The sequence below is a fragment of the Staurois parvus genome, unplaced genomic scaffold (assembly GCF_062004578.1).
Source record: "Staurois parvus isolate SC_StPar_1 unplaced genomic scaffold, SC_StPar_1.0 ptg000389l, whole genome shotgun sequence".
Classification (NCBI taxonomy): Eukaryota; Metazoa; Chordata; class Amphibia; order Anura; family Ranidae; genus Staurois; species Staurois parvus.
In genome coordinates, this window is record NW_028318185.1 from 2557553 (window position 1) to 2572357 (window position 14805).

The following is a 14805-nucleotide window of genomic DNA, read 5'->3' on the forward strand; positions in this document are numbered from 1 at the left end:
ACATATCTGGTTGGATATACAGTAATTTAAAAGGGATATCTTGGTAGGCCTTTGGAGTGCACAGTTTTTTGTTAAATCTAATGGAGATTGTACAGAAATGGTAAAATCAGGTTGTAAGAGATCTCTGCTTGGCATCCATAGGAGCCCCTAAACCCAGAGCCCTTAAGTATATATCCATTGACTTCAGTTCCCAAAGTCCCATTATGGCCATCCTCCTTTTATTTGCTATACTCTACTATTGGTCATGTGATGGCCCAATGATAATTGCTAGTCTAAGAAGGTTGGGGAGTTGTACAATCATCATACTTACTATTAGCAACAGCCAGTCACCAGAAATATCTTCATACTCCTTAAACGTTGTTAAAATCGCCAGGACCAGACACCCCAATACTATTAGGAACCTGAAACACAAGAACAAATGGTTGACATTAAAAATGTGTTTTTATGATTTTTTTTAAATTCAGAAGTTACTAAACTTTGCAAAACAATTCATTTAACATTAAAATAAAGATCCTCAGGATGTATAGAATAGATTTGGCAGACTCTTCCAATGCTAATTCTGTTGAAAAGGCCAATACTAGCTGTACCCTCAAAACTCTGTAGCCTTATGATAACTGGTCAAATATTTACCCTAGCATGTACCTATTGTTTTGTTGCTGAATGAACCGTTGGGAAAAGTAGTGTTGGGTCTGTGATGGAGCCAGAAGCTGATCTCCTTTTCTAATAGGTGAGCGAAGACTGACAATACAATTGGACTAGTGCCAACAAATTTTGTCACCAGTCATACTTCCATCCATTGATAAAGAAAATAATGAATACTCATGGGTTACAGTCACAATTTTTGCTGTAGGGGAACATAAGCCTTTTGCAATTCCTTCAACAGAGATCATATGACTTTATTCCTGTTCCTACATCACTGTCTCCAGCTACAGTGGGGATCGAAAGTTTGGGCACCCCAGCTAAAAATTTGTATTAATGTGCATAAAGAAGCCAAGGAAAGATGGAAAAATCTCCAAAAGGCATCAAATTACAGATTAGACATTCTTATAATATGTCAACAAAAGTTAGATTTTATTTCCATCATTTACACTTTCAAAATAACAGACAACAAAGAAATGGCGTCTGCAAAAGTTTGGGCACCCTGCAGAGTTAATATCTTGTACTGCCCCCTTTGGCAAGTATCACAAATTTTTAGCTGGGGTGCCCAAACTTTCGATCCCCACAGTATTACAGTTGTCCTATACTTCATTCTAATGTGAGTCAAGGCTGCGTGATGACCCCCAAGCATTGTGCCATAGGCTCACCAGAAGTGGTTGAGTGACACTGTATCTTTCAACCTGGAAGAGAATACACGACAAGCAGTAAAAGTACAAAGGGCAGCACAGCAGCATGGAGAGGGTAAGTGGCGCTTTCCAAAGGTTTTTTTTTTTCCCAATACACAGGAAAAGGAACAAAAAAAAAAAATAAAATATCCAGACGTTGGGTTTCAACCCCTTTCCAAAGGCAATCTGTATAGTAATGTTCCCTGCTATGACACACTACACCGAGGACACATTAATAAACATTCACTCCTTTGAGAGCCAGAAGCTAACACTTTGGGTGGCTGCTGACTCTCAATCCACAGCTGGAAATCTCATAGACAACCAGGAGCCAATCAGAATGGTTCTTGCTCATACGATCACTATCAATATACGCCGTAAAATAAAAAGGCATGATTCACTGAATACCTTATCCCTCTAGGGAATATAACAACATCCCATCAACTGAGTAAATGAAAAGCAAAAACCATAAATCTTTGGAGTTTTTTATGTACTATACTGACACAATCAATACACTTGAGTATAAAAAAACTTAAAAAATCAATGTATACAACCTTATTGGTGTTTCATTACATACATGTATTCCATCAAGGTATACAACACTTCCTAACAGCAATCTTAGTTTGAATACAACTGAACATCATCAGAGTATGTACTCTTGTATGAGTTGAGTATGTCAACCCTTGTCAAATTGGTTGATGGAGCAACTTCTCAACATGTTTCCTGGGCCAACTGTCCCACTTCTTCAGGAGGTCAATATTCTGAACGGAAATGATGGTATTACAGCAATATCATAAAACCTTTAGCGTGGCATTCAGACCGGCAACTGCAACTCAATCCACCAAATAGTAGGCCATTAGGAGGAAGGAAGGAAGGGGGGGGGGAGGGAGCCCAAGAATAGGAGCTGATTTAAAAACCCCTGGATGTTTATTCTGTGCATAACCTAGTCAGGAGGTCTGTAGCTGCCTCACAGTTGTCTGTGATATATCTCCAGAGTGTTGAGGTCACCCAGATGTTCAGTAGATGACCCTATAGAGCAGGGGTGTCAAACTGATGGCTCTCCAGCTGTTGCAAGACTACAAGTCCCATCATGCCCCTGTACTTGTAGTTCCGCAACAGCTAGAAGGCCGCCAGTTTGACACCTGTGCTATAGAGGTATATGGGTATCAGGGTCAGGAGAAAGAAGATTGTTACCAAAAGATCTGAAGACCCTTGAAGACCGCAGTCTTCCAATTCAAGTATGCAGCTGAGGTAGGGGAATGAGGTTCCTTCAGATCAGGAAAAAGGAAGGTTATAAGAATAATTCTACTTTTATACAATTAGTCTTTATTAAAATGATCTATTTCAATCTACAGACAACTGTCATTTTCTAATGTTCTTACATGGCTGCCTCTTATGAGGGCATTCTGTACATGGTTGGTGTATAAATCTCACAGAGTAATGAATTTTCCCACTGAGGAGACTGGCTCACTGATGTTCCCAGGAGTTCTCTTATCAGAACATTGGGAATGATCACATGCAGGGGCGGACTGACAACTCATGGGGCCCCCGGGCAATAGGGGATCATGGGGCCCCTGTGTCCTTGCCCAAACTCAAAAAAGCCTATGAAAAAGGTACCAGGGGCATCTCATGGGGCCCCCTACTGACCCCGGGCCCTCGGGCAGTGCCCGAGTTTCCAAATGGTCAGTCTGCCCCTGATCACATGATTGTAGTAAAAAGACCCTCTAACTCAGCTCTCAAGGAGCTGCTGCAGGAAATGGTTGGGAACGGCATCTACATACAATCAGCAGCAGGTAAGACTGCTCAATAAAATGTGTTAAAATCCTTATAATATGTAAATTACAATTTATGTAGTGTATTTTCAGCTTAAGAGGAATTACACTTTAACTGCATTAGGTAATACACAAGTGTTAATGTGGCATAAGTGCAATGTAGCTGAGCATTATGCACTTCCCACACGGTCTCCAGCACTAGTGGTCTACAGAATGTTCAGAGCTCTCCAGGTCAAGTCTTTACACCCACTCTGATAATTATTAGTCAATGAATTAGCACAGTCTGCACAATCTACAAGCGATGACCTTCCTCCAGTTAGTGATTGAGGTGCCCAAAAGGTGAAAATGAAACAAAGAAATGAATTCCTATCTGAATAAACTCAGATATTACTTTACATGAGTGATGATTTCTCTTACAATGAGCACCAAAGGACAGGAAATTAAATGTTGCCTATGAAATTAGTTTTATAACCAACAGAGATGTAAGAACCTGAAGGACAAGGTGATAACATATTAGAGGCCTGGTTTGACAGGCATTGGGCTTGTGCCGATGGTCACAGTTTGACATCAGTCTGAGATGCTTCCAAGATCATTCAGAATTCATTGACAGATGCATGTGACCTGCTGCTTACGTTCTTCTGACCATGCCGATTGGCTCCCAATCAGGGGCGGACTGACAACTCATGGGGCCCCCGGGCAATAGGGGATCATGGGGCCCCTGTGTCATCGCCCACACCCAAAAAAGCCTATGAAAAAGCCAATGAAAGGTACCAGGGGCATCTCTTGGGGCCCCCTACTGACCCCTGGCCCTCGGGCAGTGCCCGAGTGCTTGAATGGTCAGTCCACCCCTGCTCCCAATCTGACAAATAAGTTGTCAGATGCTCTAAATCATATAATTAGCAGCCAACACAGTTCTACCAATTGACCTTTGTTAAAAATGGGCATTTTGCCAAATGCAAAAGCCCCCCTTACATAATTGTTTAGCTTTTTTCTTTTTTGCTTTGTAAATACCTTTTTATTATGCTCACTATTCTACCTCCTTGTTCTTGTGACAGTTTTTCAGTGAGTACATGCTTATTCCAGGTCAGCGATGAAGTAGCGAAGCCAGGATAAGCATGACAGCCCCTGGAGTTTGCACCACCTAAGAAAAAGTCAGCGATGGCTTATTGTGGTCTTCACAGATTTCCAAGTTTTTAAACTTTTAGCAGGCTTCAGTCAGATTTTTGCAAGTGTAGCACTACCCCCTTAGGAGTTGTTGGATGATTTTCAGGCTCCCTGTTGCTCTGGACTCCTTTCTGAAAGCCCAACCCCTGCTGACACCACAGTATACCTTCAACCTGATAAATCACCCTCAAAAATTTGACTCACACACTGATTGGGATGAATGGGTAAAAGATTTATAACAACTTCAATATAGCTTGGTTACACAACAAACAGAATTGGCATATGCAGAGTCCCTTACTACTCAATACCTTCAACCTGAGGTAGCTTTACAGTCCCCAGTGAGCGACGAGAACTATCAAATTGGTAGACTAGCTCATTTTGGGCCCTCAGAACCTGATGGCAGGGAGGTAGCCTGAAATAAGGAAAAAAGCTGTTTACCTCAAAACAACCAATTTCCTTTAAAGGCAGTGAAGAGTCTTCTGCACGCATGATGGGGCCCAGCTGGTGCACAGTGCGAAGGGCAAATTATGTTTCTCTGAGGAACAATGCAATAAAGGAAGGGAACAGCAATCCCCCTGAAAGCAGCAATTGACTGGTGTAATGTTCCTTTAAAGCATTAGTCCTTAGTGAATCTAAAGGAACAATTTTTTAAGCTGTAAAAAGTGATTGCTGGCACAGGGCAACTCCTCTTTGAACTGCAAGACTATTGGCACAATAGGAAATGGCCTCCTTAAGAAAGTGAATTGATGATGGTGGCAACACAGCGGTGTTTCAGCCTGTGGACTGACTGTCCTGCTATCAGTTTTGATGATGAAGCTGTGTTAAGTGTGGTCAAACGTTAGCAGCTGTAGGAATTAGGCCGCAACTTAGAATAACTATATGCAATGTCCGCATCTCTGTGCAGGAGAATAGCGAAGGTGGAGCGAGTGTCAGTGTTCTCTGTCCTGGGTAATGCTTGGGGCTCTCCCACCCGAGGGATGGCGTCTGGCAAATCCTGGTGGTCTCTCTCCTTCAATAAGGCCTCCACAAACTCTCTGGTCCTGCCTGCAGTGTGCCGTCCGGTCACTTGCTAGCAGATTAGCTTCCTTCACGATGCTGAAAGGTCAGCGACCAACAGACTCTCCTTGCCTCTTCCCTGTTTCCTTCCATGGCCTAGCGCTGTTAAATACAAATCTAATGTAAAAAGTTCAATTCATTCCAGTGGTGTCTCTTTAAGATCCTGCAGTGATTAACCCCCCATTGGATTCAACACTCACCAGAAGCTAGTAAGTAACCAGCAGTGGAAACTGAGTAGAAAGTCAATCAATCCCCTTAATGAGTGGTTGTGAAATCTCAAACTGGATAATCGTCCAGCAGCCCAAAAGGACCTCCAATCAATAGATTATTAGTATCTCATACTCCGATCTCCTCCTCATTCAGATTGGGAAATATCAATTCCATATGTTGTCAAATTAAAACAGCCACATAGTATGATACCGTAAAAACAATAATTTATTGCTATATAAAACCCCCTTAAGAAAAGCACTCACATTGAGTAACATGGTAATGCACATTGTATATATACTTCCAATAAGATGGCAGCCGCTCACAGCAGCTAGTGACAGTCTCACCGCACACTGGTAACTGAGATCTTAAACAACAATCACGTGCTATCACCACGTTGTCCCGGCGTGCGTGTTGACGTCACAGACGGTCATGCACTGACGCGTTTCGTCATATCCAACTTCCTCTGAGGGTGTTATTTTTTTCTTTCTTTTATCCTTCTATATTAATTGGATATTGTGTTTTGATATAGAGCTGTTTATATGTAATTTTTTTAGTCACTGCTTATTTAATTTCATTGTTGCTGCTGAAAATAATGTCATATAGTGTGGTTGTCAAGTACACAGCATTCATTATTCTCTTATGTATTCCTATACAGTATGTCAACCTATTGTTCATGCTAATGTGCCCTGAACTGTACAGAAAGTAATTATTAGCAGCGGTTCCCTGAGACCTGTTATTTCAAGAATTCTTCCAAAATAAAAAAGAGTTGAGAAAGGCTGCCTTTGATTAATCTTTAGACGAATTTCCTTTTGGGCAGCAACCACTGAGTAAAGACCCTGGAAGGCTGTGCTTAAAGGGACTCAAGCCTCAGTGTCCATTTCATCAGGTCAGAGCCTCAGGTAGTTTACAGAGGTGTGCCTATTGTCTATAGCAGGCAAGCTTTCTAAACAAAGGGCCAGTTTACTGCCCGCCAGACTTTAGAAGGGGCAAACTGTGGCCAGTAGAAGTAGAAAATGTACTGGCGTTGGAAACACTCGTGAGAGTGTCCGTGAGAGGAATAATACCCCAATATTGGTGACAGTGTGAGGAATAGTGCCCCACTGTTAGTGTCAGTGGCAGGAATTATGCCCCATTTTGGTGTCAATGGGAGGAATAGTGCTGCAAGGGCCAGATAAAGGCAATCAAAGGGCCATATTCAGCCCCCAGGCTGTAGTTTGGAGACCACTAGTCTACAGGATGGAACATTAGGAGACTTCACTCCTGCTAGCAGCCCGGACATTGCTGCAGCATGAGAGGAGAATGGATGATGCCACAGCCTTTTCCAAACGGATATAAGGAATATAAATTCTTTCTGCTTGCATTATAAACCAAGAAAATCCTACAATCAGTGTACAGTTCATCACAACCATGACATCATCAGGGCTCTCTTCCTCATGTCTCTTATGACGAAACACGTAAGTCAAAGCATCAGTTGGTGACATCATCACACCTGCCAGTTGCATTGTGACGAAGCTCTGTATATGCTTCGATATCCTGAACACTGTGAGTGACATTCTTTTAACCTCCCTAGAGGTCTGATTATGTCAGTATTTCTGTGCTCAAAGCGATACATATTTTTGCATGGAAATATCTTGGTTTTTTTTTTTTATAGGCCTGTAATTCTTAGGAATAACTCACTGAAACCTGTGCGAACAAGAGTCTAGTAAACATCCCGGGTATGATAAAATTTGAAACACGAAATCATAAATTATAATTTAATAATCATAAAAAATAATTATAATAAATTTAATTCAATAATATAATCAAACCAAAAACACTGAAATTTGAAATATAGCGCCAAGTTCACACATCGCTGAGCAAAGTCGCAAAATCGTTTTCAGTGTCTGATGATGAATTTCCCCCACGAATCATTATCACTCAATTCTGCAAGTGATTCTAATTTACTATCGCTGTTCTCTAGCTGGTCTAAAACCGCTTTTGATCTAAATGGACGCTTTTTGGACGCCATGGACGTTTCACAGTTTCCAGGCAGAAAGAACAGTAAAAATGCAGGCAGTGCGCAGGACAAAGCACTCGGGACAAAATGTATGTGAAATGGTTTGATACAGGAATGTTATACTATGTGATTTTAGTGTATATAGTGAATGTCACTTTTTAACATTTTTACATTTCCCGCCGTTCCATCCCTGTACATCCCGACGTCGCAGGGAACGGAACCTGGAAAGCGGATGCCGGCATCGGCCGGAGGAGATGGCCGGGGATGCTGCAGGGGGGACATCGTGGGAGCGAAGGACAAGGTAAGTGCAGAAGGGATCCCAGAGCAACGCTGCAGTGTATTCCCGAGTGTAGCTCGGGGTTACTGCTTCTAGTACTGAAAGTTTACCCTGGAATACCGCCAGGGGGGGGTTAATAAACCTATGTATTTTTTAATGACTACATGATGTTTGCTCTTGTGTCTTCTCCCCCATGGTATGTGTGGTCTTCTTAATAAGAATACTGCTTTTGGATGTATCTTTTAATGCACATGATGAAGCCACATGCATACATCTTGCGACGGGAGTCACTTTGGGTGGGGGGGCCCATGGAACACAACTCACTTTGGAGAGGTGGGGAGACCCCTGTCTCAGCTCCCCATATCCCTCTTATGTGTAAGTTACCCTGTGCCTGTTAGGGGTACAGGGTGATCTGTCCTAATATTGTGTAGACATGTCTAGGAGATAGGTGGGGTGGGGGGTTGTGGATTGTTTGGTGTTATGGGGTTGCATCCCATTGTTCTATTGTGTGTCTGGCTTGGGAGCAAACTATTATGGGATGTATGTGTTTATGTATATTGGCTTGGTGGGGGGGAGGGGGTGTCTCCAGCAGCCCTCCCTCCTGATGTGACTGTCTGTTGGTGTGTCTCGTTACTAAATGTAGATTGCCCCGCCCTGTGTCATTATGCAGGGAGGGGGGATTGTTCCATATATCTTATATCTGTGTTAAAATAAACTAGTCTATTTCCTGCTTTACTTCAAGACTGGTGTCATCTACTCTTGTATGGTCATCTGTGGTGTCTGTTGTCGGTGTTCGGACGGGGAAGCGGTATTCTAACGGAAGTACCCAAGCGCAGTCTGGGGCCAGTTCGGTTACAAAAGTGCATTTGATCTCATATAATCTGTGATTCTGTAAGTCCATGGGCTTTTTTTTTTTTTTTTTCTCTTTCATCTGGAGGAGTTTTCTCAGTTAAGCACACCCTTCTGCCTGTATGCCTAAACTAAGGGCAGATGGATTCCATAAAGTAAATACTTTATGAATCATCTGTCCTCACTCAAGATTGCCACAGCCCGAAAAGCTAGGGGGATGATTTTCAAAGTGATTTCTCAAAATAATGAATGAAGACATGGATGGACCGGTGAATTTGCTTTGAATATTAAAAATTATTCAGATGGCCTTTTTAGTTTGTGGTGGTAAGATACAGTTTAGTTCCACTTTAAGGGCTTCACATACAGCTGCTTTAAACTTGCTGAAAGCTTTGGACATGCTTGCTGTGAATTACACCCTTCAGAAAAATGTTTACAAGCCGAATCCTGTGTGAACTAGGCCAAAGGCAAGCCGTGTTCCTGAAATCGCTCCAAGGTCATGTTATGTGGTCATTTTAGAGAGAAATATTACTTTTTTTTTTTCCTTCAGTTAGTTATGTATGTGATAAACAACCTGAAAAAATTCCAATATGAAAAAAATATGAAGCTCTGGAGGAAAATCTAGTATATTTGGACTAAATATAGCATTTTAAACACCGTGTGGTCATTCCCAGCTCCACCATACCATAGAAGGCTGGGAAATATTTAAGTGGTAAAAATTTTATGAATTTGTTTCAACATGACAATCCTGCTTTACAATGCAGGTCCTAAATATAGTGCAGAGTACACGTCTGTTAAAGGGAATCAGACATCAGGATAACAAGATGCATCAGTTCACTAATTAAGGTGATGTCACTGCAGTGAGCACCAGTGTGAGCTGCGGGCTATTAAAAAAAAATATTTACATTTTAAAATTTTAGTATCAGTGTTGGAAGAGTGAATGTGCTGCAAACAAGTCACTTGGAGCACCCCAAACTTATAAAAGATATTATCAACATAAAATAAAAATTAAGGAAATACCCAAAATGCCATCCCAGTTTTTAAATACTTCAGTACCATCGCAGTATGTTCTATTAACTCCCAAATAATAATAACTCCCCAGTCATTTTTATATATGTAATAATAACTCTCCAGTCATTTTTATATATGTAATGATAACTCTCCAGTCATTTTTATATATGTAATAACTCCCCAGTCATTTTTATATATGTAATGATAACTCCCCAGTCATTTTTATATATGTAATAATAACTCCCCATCATTTTTATTTATGTAATAATAACTCCCCAGTCATTTTTATATATGTAATAATAACTCCCCATCATTTTTATATATGTAATGATAACTCCCCAGTCATTTTTATATATGTAATAATAACTCCCCATCATTTTTATTTATGTAATAATAACTCCCCAGTCATTTTTATATATGTAATGATAACTCTCCAGTCATTTTTATATATGTAATAATAACTCCCCAGTCATTTTTATATATGTAATAATAACTCTCCAGTCATTTTTATATATGTAATAATAACTCCCCAGTCATTTTTATATATGTAATAATAACTCCCCAGTCATTTTTATATATGTAATAATAACTCTCCAGTCATTTTTATATATGTAATGATAACTCTCCAGTCATTTTTATATATGTAATAACTCCCCAGTCATTTTTATATATGTAATGATAACTCCCCAGTCATTTTTATATATGTAATAATAACTCCCCATCATTTTTATTTATGTAATAATAACTCCCCAGTCATTTTTATATATGTAATAATAACTCCCCATCATTTTTATATATGTAATGATAACTCCCCAGTCATTTTTATATATGTAATAATAACTCCCCATCATTTTTATTTATGTAATAATAACTCCCCAGTCATTTTTATATATGTAATAATAACTCCCCAGTCATTTTTATATATGTAATAATAACTCCTCAGTCATTTTTATATATGTAATGATAACTCCCCAGTCATTTTTATATATGTAATAATAACTCCCCATCATTTTTATTTATGTAATAATAACTCCCCAGTCATTTTTATACATGTAATAATTTAACCTCTTACTTTCAACTTTTGTGTCATTTAGCTTCTTCAAACCTAGGGGAGTTATTATTACATATATAAAAATGACTGGGGAGTTATTATTACATATATAAAAATGACTGGGGAGTTATTATCAACATATTATCAACATAAAATAAAAATTAAGGAAATACCCCAAATGCCATCCCAGTTTTTAAATACTTCAGTACCATCGCAGTATGTTCTATTAACTCCCAAATAATAATAACTCCCCAGTCATTTTTATATATGTAATGATAACTCTCCAGTCATTTTTATATATGTAATGATAACTCTCCAGTCATTTTTATATATGTAATAATAACTCCCCATCATTTTTATATATGTAATAATAACTCCCCAGTCATTTTTATATATGTAATAATAACTCCCCAGTCATTTTTATATATGTAATAATAACTCCCCAGTCATTTTTATATATGTAATGATAACTCCCCAGTCATTTTTATACATGACTCCCAAAAAAGACATAAGTTATCTAAAATAAATTTAATTTTTGAATTAAATGTTTATTATTAAACAAATGAGTGCATTTATAACTTGGACTTTGGCGTTTTAAAGAATTTGGCGCTTTAAAGAATTGATCCTCTAAATAATTAATGATAACTTTCAATAATTAAAATCTGTTAACACTCTTACGTATATATTAACAGATAAGGCATATTAATTTAACCTCTTACTTTCAACTTTTGTGTCATTTAGCTTCTTCAAACCTAGGGGAGTTATTATTACATATATAAAAATGACTGGGGAGTTATTATTACATATATAAAAATGACTGGGGAGTTATTATTACATATATAAAAATGACTGGGGAGTTATTATTACATGTATAAAAGTGACTGGGGAGTTATTATTACATATATAAAAATGACTGGAGAGTTATTACATATATAAAAATTACTGGGGAGTTATTATTACATGTATAAAAATGACTGGGGAGTTATTACATATATAAAAATGACTGGGGAGTTATTACATATATAAAAATGACTGGAGAGTTATTATTACATATATAAAAATGACTTGGTGGTATTTAATCACCACTGGGTTTTTTCTTTTTTGCTAAATAAATGAAAAAAAGACCAGAAAATTTGAAAAACAATTTTTTTCTTTATTTCTGTTAGAAAATGTTGCAAATATATCATCTTTCTTCATAAATTCAGGCCAAAATGCATTCTGATACATTTCTTTGATACAAATAACCCAAATATGTATATATTATTTAGTCTGTATATATTATTTAGTATTTAGTGTGACAGTTCGAGTCTACAAACTATGGTATACATATTTGAAAATGATTCAGTCCTGATGCCCTATCTCAATTCTTGAGGCCCTAAAATGCCAGGACACTACAAATGCCACCCAAATGACTCCTTTTTGGAAAGTAGACAATCTGAGGTATTTAGTAAGAGGCATAGCAAGTTATTGGAAATTGTATTTTTTTATCACAATTTTTAGAAAAATGAGAACATTTAAAAAAAAAAAGAAAAAGTTTTTTTCCACATTTTGCTTTTACATAACGTCACCAATGCAATACAGCATAATGATATAACTGGTGTGGCAGTGATCATGGTGACTGGTGACAGCATGTTAAAAAAAAACAAAAAAAAAAACTTTTTTTAATGCTTTTTTTCTTTATGACATTTTTCCTTTTTTTAATGATTTTGTTTTTCATTTTACTACTACTCTGGGGAGGCGATTCTTTTTTTTTTTGCACACGGATTGCCTATAACCATGAAAATAACCAGAATAAGCAATCCTTTCTTATGAATGGCATCCATTCATCCAGTGTTTACTACTGTGAAGCTGTGATCAGCCAAAACTATCAGATAGTACAGATTCCATTCTGTACCATGTGATCACTGTGACCAATCACAGAGGTCAACACAATAGTACAGAATGAACGGAAGCCATTCATTGTGTACAATTGCCATGTGATCTGCCGTGAGTAGTCACAGCCAACACATGCCATCGGCCTAGCACAATGATTTGTCATCCGCTGTATCCACCAGAAAAAAAATAATAAAATCAATTTTAGTGCAAACACACAAAATATAATAACCGTTTTTTTTTTTGTAAAATATAAAGGATGAGGTTGTAAGTAAATAGATACCAAACATGCCAGGGGTACCTGCTCCCCCTCCCGCCCCCCCAAAGGTGCCATTCCTTAATGGGGAGCGGGGGACCAGTCATTAAAGCGGAACTTCCCCTTTTGGGTGGAGCTCCACTTTAATCAAAACAGCTGTAGATTAAGTAAGGCGAATGATTATGTCAAATACAAATAATTGAAGGGAAAACTACAACTTGTACTTTCAATCATTCAGCCCATAGATTCCACCATCCACGCTAAACAGCGTAAATGGAGAAACATCCCACTGTCAGCTATCATATTGTCATAGCTCCCAACTGTCCCTGATTTCCAGGGACTGCCCCTGATTTGGAACAAAGTTCCTCTGTCCTTCCTCCTCTTTTGTTCCTCATTTTAGTCTGATCTAAATAGGTGTATAAAATTCACTTTTTATCTTTCAAAAAGTGTTTCCCAGTGCTAAAACTTTCATTCAATTTCTAAATTTCTGCATTCACACATTTCAAAAGCAAATATAAAGGTCTGGAAGTGAAGAAGAAAAAAAAAAGCACTTGTGGATTTAACTGACCATTTTTCTTCTTCTAGGGGGGCGTGGCAGGGGGTGTGTCCTATGCCTACATACTTTGCTAAAAGGTGTCCATCATTCCCATCTCAAAAAGTTGGGAGGTATGCATTCTGACAGCCGGCAACTGCGGCTGTCAGAATATCTGTCCAATACCTGCATCAGATTGCCCGTAGCTACTATTTGGCTGACTTTTTTCCTACCTGGCTTCTTTGATTTCTCAGCTGAAGTTCTCTGAGCCACATTGTGTTGACAGGACCAACTGCAGCTCAGTTTATGGCTGACTAACAGAAATCAACTGAAATTAAAGTTGTGTATGACCTTTATAAGGCTGGTTATAAATGGCCCCAATCAAGGTACTCCAAGACGCTATAGTGAATGTGAATTTTCATAGGATATTAGGGGGCTCCAGCAGCTCTATGATTCCCCTGACACATTAAAGTGGAACAAAACTGTATCTGAGCACCACAAATGGTTTATTTTATTTTTAATATTCAGAGCAAACTCTGAATCCATGTCTCCATGCTTTATTTTGCTGAGAAGTCACTTTGAAACCTCCCCTAGCATTTCTAGTAATAGCCATCTTGAGTAAGGGCAGATGATTCATGTAGCATTTACTTCCTGGAATCCATCTGCCATTAGCTCAGGTATGCAGATAGGAGGGTGTGCTTAGCTGAGAAAATATCTCCTGAAGGCTCCTCAGACGTATGATACCACTTTGGCCTAGAAATCAGAACAACTGAATAAATGTAAAAAAAAATGTTTTAAAAAAGCAAATATAATACCTTCCTATCTATTCACTAATGCTAGCTGCATAAGGATTGAAAATAGTCCATGTTGATTGAGAGAGTCTTTAAGGTCTCCTTTACATGTGCCTTTGTTTTTGCCAGGTGATCCAATGTGAATTGACTTTTAGACAGCTTGGAGATGATACGTTGTTAACCATTGAAATCCCGTGGCACCACATGGTTGCAGCACTGTTGCTATGGTGGGCCCCATTTACTTGAATAGGTCATGTATGGCAGCGGTACTGCCTGCCAAACGTGACCTGTGGTATATATTTTGCCATGCTATGCCGCACTGTGACCGTGCCAGTGTGTACCAACATGGCCATTGGACAAGTTAAATTGCTTGGTGGTTTGAGGTTGGGAAGTAAATTCCCAGCACAGCGGATAAATGGTTAGCACTTCTGCATGGCAGTACTAGGGTCGTTGGTTCGAATCCCAACCATGGCACCACCTGCCTGGAATTTGCATGTTCTCCCTGTGCCTGCGTGGGTTTCCTTCGGATACTCCGGTTTCCTCCAACACTCCAAAGACATGCTGGTAGGTGAATTGGCTCCTGTCTATATTGCCCCTAGTATGTGTATGTATGAATGTGAGTTAGGGACCTTAGATTGTACGCCCCTTGAGG

The 14805-nt window shown here is 38.9% G+C and overlaps 1 protein-coding gene across 2 annotated transcripts in view; it reads right to left on the reverse strand.

The window, feature by feature from the left end:
• Positions 1 to 14805, reverse strand: part of KCNQ3 (potassium voltage-gated channel subfamily Q member 3) — a 315258-nt gene that overhangs the window by 131352 nt on the left and 169101 nt on the right. For both annotated transcript variants that reach the window (XM_089685936.1, XM_089685935.1), the window contains exon 2: positions 311 to 401. In XM_089685936.1, the coding sequence (XP_089542062.1) occupies positions 311 to 401 (91 nt within the window). The remainder of the gene's footprint in view (positions 1 to 310; positions 402 to 14805) is intronic.